Raw genomic sequence first — 22,622 nt, forward strand, 5'->3', positions numbered from 1 at the left:
TAACTCCTTAATTTCAAGAGAACATATAACCAAATATCCAATCTTAAATTTACCCATGTTACATGGAGTATCTGTGCTCTATGTTACCCATTTTAAACTTTTTTGACACTTAGATGATATTTTGTATGTTCAACTAATTACAAACACACTACAAATACTAACAATTCAAAATACACATTTAGCATCACCAGTCTTCATGCTTTAGTATGATATAAAAACACTCAATGTGACCCACTGAAAAACTCAGAAACTGCCATATGCAAATATGTAATCCATGTTAAGGCAACATATTTCATTTTGGAATTATAAGAAGGAAAACAGATTCAGAGCAGCAACACTATGCTTCCAGTATTCAATCTGATTATCTCTTTTTTCTTTTATTCTCAAATTAACCTGTGTAATTTTTCTTCATTGTCTTTTGATGTTTGAGACCTTGTTCCTGATCTTATGATTTGGTAGAAAGATAGTGTTACTTCTATCATAGGCCCAGCATGGCCAAGCGTGTTAAGGCATGCGACTCGTAATCTGAGGGTCACGGGTCCACATCCCCATTGCGCCAAACATGCTCGCCCTTTAAGCCATGGGAGCATTATAATGTGACGGTCAATCCCACTATTCATTGGTAAAAGAGTAGCCCAAGAGTTGGTGGTGGGTGGTGAGGACTAGCTGCCTTCCCTCTAGTCTTACACTGATAAATTAGGGACAGCTAGCACAGATAGCCCTAGAGTAGCTTTGTGCAAATTTCAAAAACAAACAAAGAAACATACACTTCTATCATTACTGTATTTGTCAGCAAAGAAGTCTATTTTTGACTACCACTACAGCATCTGTAGGTTTGTTTCAACAAGATCAGTCAAAAGGTCCATTGTAACGACATCCACAACAGCTGCATGTGTTACAAGTTGAAAATCTTGGAACCTAACTCTTGCAGGTACTGGATGGAAAAATGGTTACTTACAATGATACTGCAAAGAATAACAAACTTCCAATACTTTCAGTAGGGATTGGAGCTACCTGCTGCAAATCTGGTGGATTTTTGTTTGATAAAGAGATGTAACAACATGCAAAGAAAGAAAAAAAAACTTCTGGCAGACCTGTCCATTTCACAACAAGTACTATAATTAATTATGTGGTATCTGTTAATGATGTGGCTAGTAAAAACTTGGCAAATTTTTGGAAACTATAAAATTGTAATAATAATATCTCATTGTATTCTAAATTCAGTAAATGTTTCACCAAAACTGGATAAAGGTTTGACTTTTTAGGTTCAATTCCTGTCACCAAGGTAATTCTGAAGGAGAGTGAGACTGTGCCAAATTATAAAAAAATTCCCATGATATTTAAATACCCTACCTTGAGGCACAAAATATGGCAGGCGTGCCACAGTCCACACTGTACTGTTTTTCAAGAGAACGAACTCTTAAAAAAAGTATGATGGACATTCAATTTATAAAGAACCAAAGAAAGTTATGATTTATTAAAAGATTTTTAGGTTTACTAATTTTTCTGAAAGTAAACTGTTTACGTAATTCCTATATATTTATGTAATGTTATTTTATAATCTACTTAACTTGAAACAGTGACAATATAATTTAAAAATACTGATTGATAGTCAATATCACAAGTATTCAAGTAGATCCTTATAATGATATAAATTATACTTTTTGAATCCAATTTCAGGTCAGTGGGGCCAACAGAAATAAAATGGCAGATGTATATAGATGTAAATAAGATGATAATGAGAGTTGTTTCAAATATATTAATAACATGTTTTACCACTCTGAGGAGAACTTCATGCAGGTTGTGATTCTATTTGAATGTTTTAGCCTTTTATATTATTACTTCTGGAAGAAAAAAAACACCAAAAACTATCACTGCAAAAAAAATGAAAGTTCTGGCATTTTCTCATAATTTAGCATAATACTAAATTCATAGGTTTTAGTAACTGAATTAGTTTTAAACAGAAAGAAATACTACTTTATGATATATCAAAATATCAAAGCAATACAAGTTTAAGACAGTTGAAATACAGGTGAAGAAAACTACATGAGAATAACCTGAGGGAAAATGTGATACAGTACTATTAATTTGATGTAGCTCTTTCTTATAATTATTATTATTGATGGACTATTCAATTCCATCTAGGAATACCTTTAGGATCATACAAGTATGACCATAAATAACATAAAACTTTTTTAAAATCATTTATTACAAGGTCATAAAAAGTAATTTATTATCATCATTATTGTTCAACAAAAGTAAAAAATAAACAAGTGATAAAGAAAACAAAATTGATAAATAAATTCCCAAAAATAGACAATGACAAGTGAAATAATAAAGTGATCATTCATAGTGACCTTTATGATTCAAAAAGTATCTCTAAATGAAATATTAATTTCATACATTAAAGTTCAAGTAAAAAAATAAAACTGTACACATATAAAAACACTTAACTCTCAAAACTCTTGTGTAATTCCAACTGCCAGGCCTCTGATGGTGGAGTCATGTCTCTTTAGCAAGTACCATGAATATCACAGCTTACTTGACATCATTTTTGATTAACCACATAAATCATACTCCATGTGTTCACTGATGGGAACAGCTACTTTCAAGAAGACAATGCTTCCATCTACTATGCATACATTATATTTGCATGGTTTCAGGAATGTGAAACACTTCAGGTATTTTGCATAGTCACCCAAGATCTCAATCCAACTGAGCATATCAAGATGAAACTGTAAAGATATTCTATTTTATCTTGTCCCATGAATTGCAAACAATATTAATGACTGAATAAGGAAAACCCTCAACCACTTTCCTGCACTATGTCAATTATATGTCATGTCACAGTATGGTTGTTTTACAGGCGAAACATAGACCAACTCGTTATTGCACATTCGTGATGACAGGAAATCCACTTGAAGTAAAAATGTATCTCAGGATGATTGATTGGTATGGTATTAACACTTTTACTAATAAAGTTGTTCTCTGCTTTATTAGTAAAAGTGTTAATACCCATACCAGCTGTCTTGGGATACCTTATTGCATATTGTTAATAGTGATCAGTCAGTATATATCATTTTGCTTCATTATACTCACATAGATTTCGCAGTTTGACACAGTATTTCAACTCTTCCTTAAATTGTAGAAATCTTGACATCATACACAGCAAAAAGTTTTTATGTTAAAAACTAGTTCACATTTTCAAAACTGTGGATTTGATTATAGGGTAAATTATGAGGAAATTGCAGCATTAAAAAAAACTGTTTGTAGCAGATCCAATTTTTTAAAAACATAACACAGTAAAAATTTCCTCAAGTTCTCAGCCCTGCTAAAATGACTATGTATAACAGTCTTATTTGCACAAGCAAAATTCATTTATTATACAGAACAGCTCTCTTTTCAGAAAAAACAATAATATTGGCCATTTTTTCTGTTGATTCCCACTGATGTGAAACTTGTTTTAAAAAAATCACATCTTTTTTCAATATATTGTACTGAGATACTGAATACTAACTCTGAAAATAACCCTTTGGTCAGAGTAATTGTTAGCTCTTTCTTATAATTATTATTATTGATGATGGAATATTGGGCTTAATGAGTGCAATGTTTAAAAACTATGTATTTTCTGTTAAAATTAAACAAAAAATCTGGAATTTCAAATTTAGAACTCTGTTTACGTTTCCCAGTAACTAAAAAAGGCAAAAGAGGATTTCATATGACTACTGCTGTGAATTCTACAAACTAATGGCAAACAATCCAGGAGAGTTTTAAGAAACTACAGCTTATACAAAATGGAAAAATAAAGTAACAATACATTCTCCTTTTTCCACCAATGTGACAGAAAACAGAGCTAACTTTCTCTTCATAGTTTTGCATACTTTTTGATGAGTTTATTACCTTCTTTCAAAGCAAGTTATTTTCTTCTACTAATGTGAAAATAAATAGAACTTGTTTCTATTCACAAATTAAAAACAATTCATCTCTGGTACCTCTATTTTAAGATTTGTTTTCTAAAGGAACAGTTAATTTTTTCTTTTTACCAATGTGACAGTAAACAGAACTGACCATTGCTTTTCACAAATCAGTAAACTCTTCTGTTGTACATCTTTTTTATTACTTACTTTTAGACCAACAAAAAAGCAAGAACATTATTACAGCAGCTACAGAAATGGAATGTTATGTTTAATAAGAATGACCGATATGATATAAAAACAAATTACTAACATAAATTATATTAATAAGAGCTTGTCATTGATGATTAGATAAGTTGGAAATTAATATTGTATTGGATTACTATTCTTCTGGAAACTAGCAAATATACTTTATACCAAAAATATCTGTACAATCCTGAACTGGTTATTTATTTTCAAATTTTTAACATAAAACATACATTAATAATATTTGTTTCAAACAATACAATACACTCATTTATAATAATTTATATACATATATTCTAACATGGTATATCTTCAAATATTTTCACTGATGTCGTTGTTTTAGACATCCAGAATATGCCTGACCTCTTCCAGCTCTTCAAAAATATATTTCAACTGGCCCATTCAATTTTGTGTGCTAATATGACATTACGTGTATTAAACTCTCAACTACAGGGTTAAAACAACCATTCTAGTACATACTACTGTTAAAAAACTATCGAATAAAATTACATATCACAATTACCAACACAGCTGCTCTCCCAGCTAACTATTCCTTTTCACCATCACATATTTGCAAGATTTTAGTTTCTTAAAAAAAAAGTAGGTTACTTACTTTATAAAAAAAAAACATTTAATGATGAAGTAAACACACAACACCAAGGACTAATTATGTCCACAGGAGTGTAACTTGTCTATACACTTCCTTGTATTACAAGAGTTGTAATAATTAGTCCTTAGGTTCCTTGTAGTCCATGAATATTCATATTTGATTTCTAAAACTTCTTCTAGTGTAAGAGTAGTCATAATTTGTTCCTATGACTTCCTGTAATACAGGAATGGTAGGCCCTACACATTATTGTAGTGTAGGAGTGGTGATAAGACAGAAAGCTTCAATCATCCTACAGCCTCTCATTGTATTTTTGTCCCCTACAATTTTTGTGGTATAAGAGCATTCATAAGACAGCGTATTAGATCTACATTGTAACTTAGTTTTTAACATTTTAAGAGAAATAACTAAATCACAAGATATCTGCCATATAACAATAAAGCAGACTAAGGAAAATATACCTACATTACAATTGTTGTTTTGTGGTAAGAAAGAAAGAGGTAAACTTAGAAAATACAGACTTTCAAAGCAGGAACTATACAAAGTGGCAGATTTAAGGTTGTGTGGGCCCAAGGATAATCACTTGCATGGGCCCTACATCTCATGTAATTTTAAATAAAATAATCAATGGGCTCCCATTTAGATCATAGACCCTAAGGCTGAGTCTCTGACTACAGAAGAATACCACACATTCACCTGTACTAAAATAATGGCCAGATTATATAACTTAAGAGTACTCAGTCATACATGTACATGAGATAAACATAATAACCCAGAATAAAAACTAACTTGTACAGCAATATTCAAACCTGCATTACTGTTAGGAATCAGAAAAAAAACTATAAAAGGAAAGTGACATTGAAAATATATTACACACAGAATGAAACATATATGAATAATTGCACTTTTAATATGTTCTCAACAGCATTGTATTTAAGTCAAGCATGCCAATTATACCAATAAATGCACATGCATATAGTATCCAAAACACTTGAACTTGTTGCTGACACAAAGAACTACTCTATAACCCACACACACAACATGTGGGCTGTCAACGTTTGTTGTTAACAGTTATCAAAAACAAAATGCCAGTCTCAACCTGCACCATGTCATCTGTTTTCATCAGCTCTCAGATACAAACTGAAACCAATACTAATATCCAATTGTTATTATAAAGTTTGCTTTAATTAAAAGTAATTAGCCCACTTTAGTTAAAAATAAACTTCACAATTGGAAAGAAAAGGGATACAATAAAGCAGTTTCTGAAAAAAGAAATGCTGAGTTTTTCTCTCCTTAACACTGATGTGATCACTATGTTGTTGTCATTATGTCTACTTCAATATAACAGTAGATAGAGATTACCAAGGCCATGACAAATGTACACTTATATTGTTAGTTTTATTTTATTTGTGGCAGCTGTCTTTAGTTTTCAAAGGAAATAATTTTTACTCAATTGGGATATAACTTAGGAATAATAAGTATGCCTTGTTTATAGTTCACATACACAATGACTTCCTACCCAGTGTACAAGTCAACTGACAAAGAGAATCAATTTTGACATAACCTTTGCTACATATTCCTTGAAATAAGAAAACATACAAAACATGTCACATATTGACACTCATATATCTAGATCTTTTACTGAACATGAAGCATGACATATGTTACACTGGTGTAACATTTTGTTCTGTACCTCATTGTTACGTAAACAGTAGCAGAACTCTTGAGTTATAGAGATTATATAATCCTGTGTTGCTGAGTGGCTTTGAAGACAGCAAGGAATGTTAAAATAATGCTTCAAAGATACCTCATGCAATAACTTGATTCATTCTTTGAAATTCTTAAGAGGATTAACAGTGTTGTTAATAATACTTGCCCATATTATAAATCAGTTTCATACTTCCCACTTCATTATCCTCACTAAATCTATGCCAACATGCAAGTTTGCTCTCAAGTTAATGTGAGTTTCACAGAAGCTTATACACTTGTTAAAACCACAACATAGATCAATATGACTGAATATTATGTCAGCCTGGACCATAGAAAGACAAATGAAGCATCCAACCATTACAATGTCACTGAGCAATTCTTATGAAAAAAATCTCACCCCAATATATGACATATTTAAACAGTTATTAGAGATAAAACCACAACTAAAAGTTAAGAAAAGTTATTTAATTATATTGTAATAAAAAAAAAGACAGAAGTGACACATAGTGAACAGATTATAACGATTATACTGCAACACAAGAAGGTTAGCACACATATATTGTTACATCATGTGCAGCACACATCATGCAACAATATATATAATAAATGATAAATGTAATAGCAGTGATAAGTTTGAATTGCTCTTTGTACAAGGTAATGCTTATAGTCAATATCAACCTCAGATATTCATGTGAGGGTAAGAGAAAGTGTTCAAATACACAATTAATATCCTTCTTTGTTTTTATAATCTATTTTGACTATTACCTTTATGCAACAAGATAATTTCCATGTTTTCTTAGGTACAGAAGCTATGTCAGCACTTCATCTAGTTAATGTTTATTTACAGTACTCTTAAATGGCTCTCTGCAATTGCCACTGTTTCAGTTAAGGGCTGTTTGGTGAAGGAATAGGAGGAGTTTTATTAACAGTCTCTGTTATTAAATTTTATTAACTTTCTCTGAACATAGACTCAAATGCAAGAAAGAACTAAGCCATGTGGTTCTCCTCTTTGGACTTTGAGCTAATTCCAATGGGCAACATGCAGGTATCAGTTGTTTCAAAGCATGTTTATCAATAACATTATTCAGTTATCATTTTTAATGCCTTGTAGTTGCTTTGCAGTGGCATCTGTTAGAGCACTATACCATAACATAACGTGATCCTTTAAAGTAAACAAGTTAAAGATTTACCTCTTCATTTAGCACAAGGTTGGTCATAAGGCAGGGTACAGTAAGGAGATCATGCTGTTTCTTGTCTGCAATGTAGATCCACCAATACTCCTGTTTGTCCTAAGAATAATGAAAAATTCAAAACAAAATCACAACCCACTCTGTATTCATAATACAAGTATATCACACATCAAGAAATACTTTAATTCACTAATTTATACATCCAAACATACAAACACAAGTAACTTCATGATCAAGTATTAATACAGACAGAAATATAAAAAACAGAACAACAGTGATAAAACAAGACAATAAGACTCAATTTTTTTTATTCCCAAAGGGCTCAATATGGATTTCAACTGAAAGTAGCCATATTCAATAATGCTTTAAATGTTAAGAAAATATAGCTAATGAATACCTCTTATTCAAATCCAGTACTTATACAAAACAGCTGAGTTATAACACCTAGTTTTAGTGTAGTATTCTCATGTTAATTGATTAACCTTGCAGATAAATGAAGCAGAGACAAAAATTACTTGTGGAATGTTAAACTCAATTCCCAACTTGACTTAGTTGAAGAAAGTAAACTAAATATAATGTGGAACACAGTGAAAAGTAGCCGTTATTTATTCACAGTTAAAAAAAAAAAATTGAGTGCATGAAGATGGAGGATGGCACTTCTCACATACTGCAGAAAGATCTTGCAAGTAGGAATTCTGATGAGTTAAACATAAGTAGAGAGCATTTCCTACAAATATCATGACAACCCAACAGATGAAATACAGCCTCAAGACATTTCTATATTTAAACATAGTGATACTGAAAGAAAACATTGGTACAAGATCAAAACTGCCTTCAACACCACCACTTGTGAGAAAACTCAAAAATATCCATGTGGAATATATTATTTAACTGTATGTTACTAGTACAGAAATATGTGCTATAATTTGGAAAATGCTCTTCTAAAAAGTGGCATATTTTTCCATAGAAACAACATTACAAGTCAGGTGCAATTTCCTGCAAAATTATTTTTCCATTAATGTCAATTTTATAAACCACTTTTACAACATATATTGATATTTATTAATAAAAAAACAAATATCACGAGTAGACATTAAATTAAGACAAATAAATACAAAAATGTTTAAAAACTTATTAAAAATGTTTTTTTGTCATTTTTTTTTACTTTAACACCTTCTACCAACTTTTTACTCTTAAAAGGAATTTGATGTTGCTTGTTTGGCATTCCAGAAACTTCAGTGTCAATGCTTCTTCCAATTTCAAACAAACCCCTTCTCACACAATTAGCATGATTGTTTCACATTTAAAAATTCACTACTCCAAATCATGCAGTGTGTTATAATAACTCCAAATTCATGTTATAAAATGTCAAATTATAGCAGATATACCTATACATGAAATGAGGCCAGCATTGCTGCAGATCTAAACTGAAAGTCTGCAAGTGTTCTAAAAGTGATAACAAAAACATTTTTATCCTAAAGAAACTTATGACTTGTTTTTCATATATTTAGAGATCATTTGAATTAATAAAAAAGACAAATAATTTCAACATCAGAAAAAAAAGTCTGCAAATAGTAAACAATTTAGAATTACCAAAATATCCAGCATGAATGATGAAAAACATCAACAGATGGTCAATCATTATTTTATAATCAAATTCAACTTACTATAAAATAAGTTGTTTTTTTCAAGAGCTACAGAAGTAAACAAACCTCTGGAAAGAATGGACAATGGACACTGTGAGACATCTTGGACTTGGACTCTAATACTTTATCTTTTTTGAAGATTTTTTTCTGGAATTTATCCCAATCTTCATCATCATCTTCCACTTCTTTACCATTAGCTTCTGGTTGCTTGGGGTCTCGATCTTCACTAGCAACAGATTCAGAATGACTACTGCCAACATCAGATTCTGTATCAGACTCTTTACTTTCATCAGAAGCCCTTGACCTTTTATTAGACTTTTCTTCCTAGTAAATTTAATATATGAGGTGAACATAAAATCTGTTTTTTTCTGGTCACACTGACAGTCCTAAAATATTTTATTTAAAAAAATCACAACTGCACTGTTCACCTTAGTCTAATCACACTATTTTATAAACAAATTTATTACAATATTAAAGCTTATATTACTAATAGTTTTAAAACAAATTACAACTTAATAATATAACTTGGTTTAATTGTTACATAAACTGTTCAAAAATATATTAAAATTCAATAATATAGCTCAGTTTAATTACAGTGACCATATAAAAATCAAATCTTAATATACTGTGGTTTGTACATGTTAACAATTTTTAACTATACATAGCTTCAAAACCACTTTGGTCAATTTCAGTTTACTCTTATAACACAACTATATCACGTAGACACTGGTACATACAACAAAAGCTTCAAAGAAATGTTTTCTTTAAAAACTATATCAGTAACAAATTACTACATTTTCACATCTAAAAAAATATTTCCTTTCAATAAATAATTCTCCACAAAAATCAGATTCTCAGACATCTTTCACAGTGTGAAATATTCCTCAACAAAGATTAATTTAAACCACAAACAACATAAGAAAAATACTGAATATTCTAAAGTAGAATCACAACTATATACCTTGATTAGGTTCATAGACCATTTTAATCACAGAAGTTTCACAAATTACTCTAGCCTAATGATGTTAACTAAAGCACTTAAAATAATTCATACCTTAATATTCTATGTATGATTACAACACATTAAACCTTAAAATTATACTTTTCTCTATACAAAGTGGACAATTAAATATATTACTCTTAACAATTCTATCTTGACTAAAATTAAAATAATAATGAATTGTACTTTTTCTCAATTTACTTTGGTTTTGTTAATATTAGGTGTTTTCTGGTCAATACTGTTCTGTTGTTGTGATACTGTAGTTTTTTTCTGCTGCTGACTCGTTACTGGCTTAGTGCTTCCTCCCTTTTTTTTACTCTTTCCCCCCTTTCCTTTCTTCTTCTTTTGTTTTTCCCAAACTTTTGGCTTCCGTTCTTGGACACACTGTTCAGAGTTTCCAGTTTGACTTTTGTTATCCTGTTCAAATCAGTTTTATACACATGTTAAGGTTTTCAAAAATGCAGTTTCTGCTAAAACTTTTACAGAAAATGATGAAATACTGATCAGGTTACAAAACTATTTGAAACCAACTTCTTGGTAAGACTCGTCTCAATGGAACATTTTTGCAATCAATGTTTAAGCAAATTATAAATTGCCTAAACTTAACAGAAATTTACAAAATTCCAAATAGCTAAATACTTACAATATAACAGAATTTAAAATACAAAATTAATTTTCAAACTTGTTTTTGCTTTCTATAAAGTAATTATAAAAATCTTAACTCCAGCAAATCCTGAAAATATGACAATTTCAATGATTCTTTAACACATTTATTTTATTTTCATTTAATTCATTTTCTATAAATTAACTTCAAAACACACATCTCTTCCTGAATTGCAATAGCATTAACATGTTTTTAACAATAAGCAGAACATTTTGAGGCTAACTGGTTAGGATGAAAAAACAGTCAAAGATATCTTAGAAAGTGGAAAAAAAGATACCTCTTCTTCTTCTTGCTGGTCTTCAACATTATTTATGTCACTTTCCTGATTCATGAATTCATCCAAATCATGACGAGTCAAAGATACAGTAACAGTGACAAGGGCTCCAGCCGTAATTGTACCCAAGTCTTCATCATCTAATACTGCTCGTGGATAAGTAATAAATAAAACTTGAAATAGGAAATTTCACTCAGCTATATACCTGAACACACTAATGGTTACGAGTACAAAAATTTCAGTAATTGAAATTGAAAAGATTCAAATAACCTAATAGAAATGACACATAAAAAATGTCAAGAATTTTTGAGTTTCCAAACACCAAAATCACAATTTGCATAGAACAAAAAGAATGTCCTGAAAGTTAGCAATGTTTACAGCACATAAAACCTCAGGTTTGCTATTACACATTTTTTGCTTACTTTTGCAATAAAATGAAAAATATATAAATGCAATATATCTTTACAATTTTGTTTTTTAATTCACATTACTAAACATTTTTCTCTAAATGTTTTTTAATGCTAAAAAATTTACCTTGATACACATTATGCTAATCAATTTTGTTATCAAAGAGAAATTTGTAATATCTTATCTGAAAAACTATGGACATATTTATGCAATTCATCAGTGTCCTCCTGCACATATCTGCATTTCTCTTTAAAATTCTTTCTTTTGAAAAAAATCTGCTTGCCTAAATACACAAGATATTTCTGCTTTGCACTAGCTGCTGACAAATAGAACACCTTTGATATGCCATTTACATATCATATATGTTGAACTATAATACTTCACACAATATACGACCACTCAGGATTGTTCTTTATTTCTACCTACTTGTTAATAAAAAACCCTCCTTATGAGACAGCAGAAAGTGCAATGTAACTGTAACTCATAGATTCTGATACTTGTTATTATTTTATCACCACCTCTTAAAACTCCCAATAAACGTTTGTCTGGAGTATGGTTAAGGTTTTGTAAAGTGCATAGTAGCTAAAAACCACTAGAGCCAATTCTAAGTAATATGAAACAATGTTTGTTGTCTTACATGCAACTTTTGTTATTCACTTTTTTTCTGTAATTTCTGATACATGCATACTTTAATTATACAGTGACAACACTAGTTATTAGAAGTATTTCTCAGTAAATGTTTCAACTTTTATTTCATATAAATATTACTTACTAATATCTAGCATGTTAACATTTTTGGTATTGGGTATAATTACTTAGAATTTTGAAGCAATCTCACCTTCAGATCTTACATCAACATCAAGTACAGGAAACTTTGTTAAAACACTCATCACATCAGCATACTCATTATCAGACAGCCCTCGCAGGAGAGCCCGTCTCTCATCAGACTTCATCTCTGCTAGCTGAATAATATTGCGAATGTTACGCTGAAGATAAAAAAAAATCAGAAATACTTCAGACATTCCAAACAAACTTTCTGACCTAAAATTATAGCTGAAAAAATATATACTCTTCAAAAAAAGAAACGCAAAAGGCAAAATATGAGACACATTGTTAACAAGTTTATTCCGGGTAGTTCTGTATGACATGTGTGAAACTTTGCACATTCACTGCTGAACATCCAAAGTCTGCAAAGGCGAAGTCCACACTCACTCGGTGAAGTTTAACGTCACTCAACGTCAATAACGAGTATGCCCCCCCATGAGCATCAATAACTGCTTGGCATCTCCTGCCCATGGAAGCGATGAGATGGCAAATCACATTCTGTGGAATGGCTGTCTACTCAGCCTGCAAAGCTGCTGCAAGCTGAGGTAGTCTGTGGTTGCGGTTGTCGCCATCGCATACGTTGGTCCAACTCGTCCCAAAGATGTTCGATGGGGTTTAAATCTGGTGATCTGGAGGGCCAGGGAAGAACGTTGATGTTGTGTTGTCTCAAGAAGACAGTGGTGAGTCGGGCTGTGTGAAGACAGGCATTGTCATGTTGAAAAGCGTCGTTGATGTTCACCATGATGGGCTGCACATGGGGCCTAAGAATCTCGTAGACGGTGGCATACGGTCTGATCGGAAAACCTACGCAGCCCTGGTATGGTTGAGGCAGTAGACGTCTCAGTGGTGGTCCTATCCCAAAGGTGACGTAACTGGATGTTGCATCTTGTGCGGGCGTGGTCACACGAGGTCTGCCAGATCGTGGACGGTCACGAGTTGATCCATGTTGTTGGTGATGATTCAATAGCCTTGTGATGGTGCTTGGGTGGACATTCATAGCTCTGGCAACATCTGATCGAGATTCGCCTGCTTCCAAGTGACCAATGGCGTTGTTGTGTTGTGCTTCAGTCAGTCTTGGCGTAACTGTATTGCGTGTCGGTGGCTTAACACTGAGCTATGGAAACCGAGAACCCGTCACTTTTATAAGGATTTTGCACATGTTGCACTTGCAGAACATGCAGTTCTCTCAAACAAATTTATTGGACACGCATGCGTTTTGGCAAAAAATCCGATGTTTTCCTCCGTTTTCAAAGTGCACAACTTTTATTGTCATTTTGGTTTGAGAAACAGTGCCTTAACACGTGTAACATCACATACTCTGACCTTGTAACGTTATTACATATATTTCTCTTTAAAATAACAAAAACATCCATTTTGCATTTCTTGTTTTGAAGAGTATATATTGAGAAAAATGTTCAATGTAATAAAATAATATTGCCAATTACTGAGTAGTTTCAACAAATCTGTTTAAAAACTCACAAATTAAACCTTAAAAAAAAACAGGACTTAGTAACTTCCATAAGGAAAGAATACACAGTAGTATATCAAATCTGAAATTCTCTCTAAAATATTGAGACTTGATGTGTGTAGATTCAACTTTTGAAGCCATAAAATTAAAGTTCTGACTTGTACTATATTTCTTTGAGATAATGTAAATTTAATAACCACACAAGCATGCCAAAGAAGTGTGGCTCACTAATTATTTAACCTGTTAAATCTGTATATATTTCATTTCTTAAAACTTAAAATATTTATTTTATAGTAAAGGCCTGTCAAATAAAATAAAAGAAAACAGTAATAATTCAATGGATATAAAATTGGAAATAAACTATAACTTCAATCATTCTGTTCTTTATGAATATTTCTACTTAATGACAATTTAACGTTTACTGTTAGTTAAACATTGTCATTTCTATCTCATAAAAGCAGCTTGTTTACTTGTAGCTGGTGGCCCGGCATGGCCAGGTGGGTTAAGGCGTTCGACTCGTAATCTGAGGGTCACGGGTTCAAATCCTCATTGCACCAAGCATGCTCGCCCTTTCTGCATTATAACGTGACAGTTAATCCCACTATTCATAAGTAAAAGAGTAGTCCATGAATTGACGGTGGGTGGTGACGACTAGCTGCCTTCCCTCTAGTCTTACACTGCTAAATTAGAAAAGGCTAGCGCAGATAGTCCTTGAGTAGCTTTGTGCAAAATTCAAAACAAACCAAACCAAACTTGTAGCTGGTGTGACATTAAAACACAAGTCTGATAATAATTTATCATTATTACCTCATAGAAACAGTTTTTATTTAACAGTAGCTGTTGTGACATTATATCACAATAAGACTGATAATTTCAATAAAATGTTTCTTTACTGCCTATATATAGTTCCAGAAGAAAAACATTTTAATTGCACACTGTTGCACGTGTTTAAGCTATATTAATAACACCAGTGAGTATAATAAACAAAGCAGTGAGTAATTAGTAAAATATAATGAGTATTTTGGCCACTATATATTGTGGAGAAAAATGTTAGTAACATATGAAACACATGCAACAATGACATTTAAAACTGTCATCAAAAAGTGCATGTGATAATAAAACTTTAAATGATAAACATTCATGCAGGTTAATAAAACCACAGTCCTAACCTTTCGTGTCGTAAAATGACGGTTAATAACTTCTTCTGTTATGTGAGGAAGCTGTAACAAGGAACGTTTATTGTCCCACATGGCTTGAACAATCATTGGACATAATTTCATGGCATTTTCTACAGTTTCAAGTTTTGGTTTTCTTGGTACTATAAAATAACAAAAATACACATAACAGAATATTGTATTCTATATTTTATTGTAATTCAAATACTTGAGCAAAATATTCTTTTAACCAACCATACCAGATTATTGATTCTAAAGCAGAATCACAAAATTCACCAATTTGAATGGTACATTAATACAATAAGCTAAAGACAAGCAACTTCAATTAGAAAGAATGAAAATCATGAACTCATCAGCTAGATGCTCAAAACTCAACTTCCTGAAAACATAGATTACTTCATCAATCAAAATAGATACACCTTAGCTTGCAGCTTTGTTAGTACGTCCAGCTAACTCCCGTCTACAGATCTGTGGCCAGCAGGAGTAACTTGACAGGAAGACTCAGTGGTTGAGGTGTCCTTATTTGTATGGCATAGCCCTCACTACCAAGAGAACTAAAATTCCCCTGGAAGATTACCTAAGCATGATAGAGTTTAAGAATAGGTTTTCAACTTCTACCTAAGTAGAGCCATGTTTGAAATTCTACTAACAACTCCATTCATAAGCTAGCAGAACCAAACTTGGCACAGAAGCTTATATGTATGTGTAGTGTTCTAATAGAGTCTAAGATTATGGACCCTTTAGGATAGCTATAGAGGTAATTGGGGCTAATGGAGGAGCTTCATCAGTACTTGAATCTCACAACAGATTGCAGGCATTTTATACTAGTAAAAAAGAAATACACATATACTTATATGCTGTCAAATTTCAAGAATTTTTACTCTTAAGATTAAGATTAAGATTACTCACATAACTCTTCATCTGTTTACAGTAACATTAATTAAATACACAAAAACATAACAGCTAGAAGCTATTCTCTTAAATCTTTCTGGCAGACTAAACTTTTTAGCTGGAAAATATGGTTTGAATGAACAAAGAAATTTTAAATCAGGTTTTGCATGCTTTATAATATCTAGGTTTTACATCCCCTCTTTACTAAGAATGATGTACACATCAAAATCTTACAATTTATTAGCAATGCTTGTATACATAATATGAAACACTTCCTTTCAAGTTTTTACTTAAAAACAATTGATAATTATCAAAATGTTATAAAAATTTGACTTGTGAAATTTGAAATTTTTTTGATGCATAAAAGTATTTTTAATGATAAATGTTGGAGAGTCAACATTCTAAAAGAAAACATTTTATGAGAAAATATTTAATTTAAAGATTTTAATACTTAATTAAAAACTTGATATTTTGTGTATGAAAGTATAATAATGTTACCAATAACCAGCAAAGTGTTACATAAGATATGTACACATTACCAAAATTAATAGTATAATTAACTCATAGTTATAAGCTGAATGGATTACACCCAACCTATAATGGAAGGGTTAAGGGGTGTCTAATGTCTTGTCATAGGAGAAACATTCAGTAACTCTCAATGGAATATAATTTCACTCAATAACATTTTCAAAAATAAAAAAGTGTCCAATGCAACTATAAATAATCTTTCTACTTTTGTGTTTTTCTCCAAAGTCTTTTAAATTTATTACAAATTTTACTGTCCTTCTCCACTTAAACTAGTTCTTGTCACTTTCCCACAAATCACAATGAGATGAAGAGAGGCAGTTAAAATTCTCTCCTTGTTATAAGCAGGTTCTACAGGGACAGAAGAAGCCTGGACATTACTGAGAGAAAAAAGCTGATTCATGTAAAAGTCAATATCCCTGTGAATGATGGCTACAACATTCTCAGCCAAGACCTCACTCCTGAAGTCTGTATCATGACACTCAAAGTACAATGGTAGCTAAGATCATAACATGGAATTCAGAGTTCCTAATTAACTTAAAACAAGCTGAAAACTGAGAAAAAATATGGAAAAAGGGAACAAACTAGAGAAAGAAAAACAGGAATATTAAAGCACTAGTTCAAACAAAGAAAGAAATTATTACATTAAATCAGCACAAATTCAAAACACATGCACTAGACATCTGCCTAATGAGAAGTGATGGATAGATGAAATTGAAAAGAAGGGTAGTATCACAAGTCTATTGGTGGAGGTTTCTTGCAATGTTTTACACTCAAAGACTCATGGAACTATCCTGATCATGGAGAAGATGGAAGTTTAAAGTCTAGTTACAAGTGAAAAAATTTTCCGAATGGAGGACAGCACTGAACAAGAAAAGCTACTATAAAAGAAAAAGGTATCATATTGGAAACCTGTTAAGGGTTGTCTAATGTTTCATCATAGAAGAATGGATTCTTAGCACATACAAGCCTATTCTTTTGGACAAACAGACAAATTCTAAGAAAACTATGAATTGTATTTTTTTTACAGGTAAGACTTCCTGGAGCTGTGCAGCTTTGTGAGTTGAAGTGTTGCTTTTTTCCATTTTTTATTTGCAAGTACATAAAATAAGTATTATAAAATGACAAAATATCAATTCTGAAATATTTTAAAGTACAAAACTGTGAAAATAGTTATTGTTTTTACCTCCAGGCACTCACTGGTCTGGAAAACAAACATTTTTTTCATATCACAGAAAGTGTAAAACAGTAAATATCAATAACTCAAAAAACACATTTCTTATTATATCAAGACAATATATTAAAATCCAAATATTTATTTTAACAATTAACAGAAATGTTTGTACAAATTAAATATTGTTGAAAATATCTTACAAACAAGATCCCATTCCTAACTTTAGGTGTTGTTTTTCCAGTTGATCTTACATAGTATTTTATATTGCTTGTATACATCTATATACAGCAGTCTCTTCAAGAAACTTGAAATAAAGGTATTAATTTTCCAAACTCAAACATACCTCTACCAGCCATGGCTAACATGGTGAGCTGAGCAACACACTGGACAAACTCTTGTAGTAAGTACGGACATTTTTTCACAATGTAAAGTTTATCTGAAATGAGGAAAATGGTTTTCATTGAAATCAGGTGCACAAAACACAATACTAATAAGCATCTACTACTCACACATCAGCAGCAACACAGAAATCCCTGCAAATAAAGTGATTTTAATATTATATATAGGTCATAAAATATTATGTTGAGTTATCAGTAGAGTGTGCTAGCACTCTATGTGGGGATGACAGACACCCAAGTTAAAGCAATACAAAAGCCACCTGGATTTTCTTTTCTACAAGTCATCAAAAGCAAGAAAATATGAGGAGCTACCAGACATAGTTGCTCTACATTTGGTGCATGTGCCATTTTTCAGCTATCCAGAGCATCCCAAAGTCAAAACCACCAAACAGCCAAAAACAAAGATTTTTGCATTTTTGTCTATCATCACTTTTCTTCAATGGGCCTAGCACCTACCTAGTTATAGCAGTAACTATCATTTTACCATCATTTGATAGAGCATAACAGTCTTCAGGATCTTTGAGTACCTAATTTATTATTATTATATCTAAAATTAAAAAAAAAAAAACACGAAAAATCATAATTCTAGTGTAAATGATGTTATTACCCTTAAAATTAACTTTCTTCCAGAAATTTGATGTTCCCTTAAAAAGCTTAAGTACAGGGTGAGACAGGATTTACCAGTCCATACATTTCAACACTAGGTGAGTGTAACATGTAGAAAACTCAATGCTTTGTACACTACACAATAGATATTTTTAGGGAGTGAACCCCAATATAAAGTATGGAACGAATGAGTAAAACAAAAAATAATACACATACAGGTCATCAGAAGCTAGATATCAAGAGCTACCTGACATAGTTGCTCTATCTCTGGTGTATATGCTGCTTTTCAGCTATCCAGAGCATCCCAAAGTCGAAAGCCGGCGAATAGCCAAAACTGAGATTTCTTATTTTCATTCATCCTCATCTTTCTTCAATAGGCCTAGCACCTACCTAGTTATAGCAGTAACTATAATTTTATCATCATTTGATAGAGAAAAACAGTCTTTATGATCTTTGACTACCTAGTTTATTATTATTATATGCAAAATTTATAAAGCTTCATGATACACTATAACCTTGTAGCCCACAGATGCCACCTTATAAAAAAAAATTTTTCCTTACACTTGTTCTTCTATGACTAGACAAACATAGTTGTGTATAAACAGTTCATACTTTCAACATAATTTTAATTACATACATTAATAGTCTGCTTGAGCTCTTTCTTGAATACTAGTAGTTTTTTAATACTTTTTTTTCTGAAAGTAACAATTTTAAACATCTAGTATTTGGTATCATGTGGAGATATGGGTAACAATTTATTATAATGAGACTTATTATTTATTAGGGTAATAAGGGATCTCTTTACAAATTTTAACATTTTCTATTTGTTAATTATGTTTCACACAGAAACTACACCATTACTTCTAATATTTACTGAATGTAGATGATTTACATAAAATTACAGAAGTGCATTTAACTTGGCATTAATTGTAAGTAAAAATATAGTTTTACTAATTTTTCTGAATTATATGAAAAGTGTTACTAGAAAGAATCTTAACCCCAAATTCTGCTAATAAAGTAAACATTTCAGCCAATTTAATTACTGGATTTCAAATACACAGTTCAATAATTTTCACTTCCTTGCTTTTCAAAGGAGAACTTTATCAACATTCTTGGTATGCAAATCATATTCTAAAGCTCAGATTTCATTTATTGTTGCTGATATGTGGTTAAAAGCACCAATTTTAATTGTCTCAACTATAAAATGTTAAAAGTTGTTTTGTAGAATAGGATTTTTCCTGAAGTTAAAAAGTGAAACTAGGAAGTACATGAATTCACACACTTGTCTGATCCTGTCCTTAATAACAAATGAAGTTGAAACGTAATAATTTAACTAATGAACACAAAGATCCAGTTAGCAAAATCATGGCCTTAAATCTAATTTGGGCTTAGAATTCACTTTTGAAAAATCCTAAATTTCATAAAGCAATAAATTACTCTTAAAATTTCTATAGATAATTTTTTGTAACAGTGTTTTAAAAAATATGAACTCACCCTTAAAAAAAAGCTGGGCTTTAAAAGGCTTATCTATTCACTGTGTTTAAAAAACTTAAACTACTGAATAGATTATTTACTTAACAGTATACTTTGTTTGTTGTACTTTGCACACAACTACATAATAGTTATCTGCATTAATTGTCAATAATTTTGAAATTACAGACTAAAAGACAAAGCATTCACTCAATACCACCCACCATCAATTCTTGGGTTACCCTTATCAAACCAGTTAATGGAATCTGACAATCACTTTTATAATGTACCCAAGGTTGCAAATCATGATACCTCCATACTAACAACTGTGCCAAACTTGACTTTCAGCAAGTTATAAAAGATTAATTTTTATCAAAGAATTGTTCATAACATTGACTCCAGGACACACAACTGGTTAGCAAACTCATAAAGAAACATAAGTTTTGCTAATTCATGAATAAAATAACTGGACTCAATGATATAAACATATAAAAATTACATTTAGAAGCAGGTAAGAAAAGAAAAATAGGGTTTAAATATACATTGAAGATTAAGGGCAGAGCTACCAAGACTATGTGATCTTAATATTTTTTAATTTTTTGTTTTTGCTTTTACTTAACCAATATGGATCGAAGAAAACAAAGTAGTAAAATTCAAGTATATAAACATAAATAAATAGCTCTAACAATATTATCTGATATTCTGTAATGTTTATTTTATATACATAATAAACTAAACAATAATATAAATTAATAAATATCAAAACTGAATAATTTTATGTCAAAGAACTTGAAATGGTACAAAAACTTAAACAGAAGAAACATTAATCACTTAGTCCAGCATAACTAGTTTGTTTAAAAGTGAAGTCTCACCAATCAAATCAAAATATTGGTAAAAGTATGATTTCCAGAGCTTTCTGTCCATACTTCATATTTACTTATCTATATTTTATTTTTATAACATACACAATCCTTGCTTCTGTGCTTCTGGAATTTTTACAGTTATACTCAAACCACTACAGTGACCACCCACAGCATAATATTTAAACATGCATATTAAAGTCATACTTTATGTCGATACTTGTTGTTAATACAATACTACTTACCTCTTTCTTAAGATGGTGAAATCAAATTAATTTCAATGTTAATAAAGTAAGGTTCTTCTAAGGTTGGTGGAAAATTAAGGAAAAAAAAATTTGAGTACAAAAATGTTTCCTTTGAATCAAACCTGATTATCAGCAACAGTTTTTGAACCTTGTACTAACATCATTAGAAGAAAAATGTGAACAAAGCAGTGCTTTTATCCCATAATTAGTTATTATCAGCCATTTACTAACCTTCTTCTAACGTTGGTGGAAGATCAAGACGACTTAAATGGGAATGTAGTAATGCTCTAGCCTTGATACTGTAGCTAAAACTAAGTGGTGGTTCTTTGTTCTTCTCACCAAGGCTTGGCAATTCTTTTATAAGCTAATAATTATAAAGACAAATATGAGTTTCTAAAGCACACCTCCCTCAAAGAAACACAAACACATACATACTTTAAGGCAAAATACAGACCTTTAAAACCATTTTTATAACAAACAGATATGTATAACATCTACTTGATACCTGAAGTGACAATCAACTATTTTAGATTCATGTGAACATTATAATCAGTACTGGAAATCTTACAGTTCCAAAACCTTTAAAATTTGGACACACATTGTTTCGAAAACCTACACTTTAAATATTATCATAACCATAGATTAAGTTTCATAACTTCATATTCAAACCAGGTTTCAAAAACCTCAAGCACAGTTACTTAACAATTTAAATTGAGTTGTAGCTGCTATTAAAAGATTTCAGTAGGTTATCAAAGTTCATAATTATTTACATTACTCAACAAATGGGCATACTGCATGAAAGTGTCTTAAACAGTTCTTTATTTCATAAATCACTTTCCAGTGAAGTCATAATTTTATGATAAAAAATATTTAATAAAGTTATAAAACTTAAGTGTCAGAATATTTTGTTTTTATGCTGGAAGTAAAAAAGTCATTCTCTTTCTCTTACTTTCAAAATGTCCAAGTATTTTCAGTGTACACAACATTTCTCAAAAATCTTTTAGGACCAAGAATTATCATTGACATCCCTTAATTTTTATTCCTCACTCTAGAAATATTCATTTAGATTACACAATACTTTGAACAAACAAATAATTTTATGTTTTATGTCACGGAAGTACCAAGTTTGTGATAAAACACATTTTTGGAAAAAACAATATTAAAAATATTTTCTTTTTCCTTAGAATTGATATTTTTTTTTTAAATTGGTGATCAGGAAGTTTCATCTGATGTAGCAAGTCAGTTTGAGCTTAAATGAAATTCATTACCACATTTTGATACTTTATTTTTTGAACTGAAGTAGTCACCACTTCTGGCTACAAACTG

General features: G+C 31.1%; 1 protein-coding gene across 1 annotated transcript in view; it reads right to left on the reverse strand.

Annotated features, from left to right (window-relative positions):
- Positions 1–22,622, reverse strand: part of Sec63 (translocation protein Sec63) — a 45,706-nt gene that overhangs the window by 7,266 nt on the left and 15,818 nt on the right. Inside the window, exons 10-17 of the mRNA XM_076491283.1 lie at positions 21,528–21,660; positions 18,061–18,153; positions 15,122–15,270; positions 12,498–12,645; positions 11,255–11,397; positions 10,515–10,730; positions 9,380–9,637; positions 7,668–7,766 (exon numbers count right to left, since the gene is read on the reverse strand). Coding sequence (XP_076347398.1) covers positions 7,668–7,766; positions 9,380–9,637; positions 10,515–10,730; positions 11,255–11,397; positions 12,498–12,645; positions 15,122–15,270; positions 18,061–18,153; positions 21,528–21,660 — 1,239 coding nt within the window. The remainder of the gene's footprint in view (positions 1–7,667; positions 7,767–9,379; positions 9,638–10,514; positions 10,731–11,254; positions 11,398–12,497; positions 12,646–15,121; positions 15,271–18,060; positions 18,154–21,527; positions 21,661–22,622) is intronic.

This window comes from Tachypleus tridentatus, chromosome 1 (assembly GCF_004210375.1).
Source record: "Tachypleus tridentatus isolate NWPU-2018 chromosome 1, ASM421037v1, whole genome shotgun sequence".
Lineage (NCBI taxonomy): Eukaryota > Metazoa > Arthropoda > Merostomata > Xiphosura > Limulidae > Tachypleus > Tachypleus tridentatus.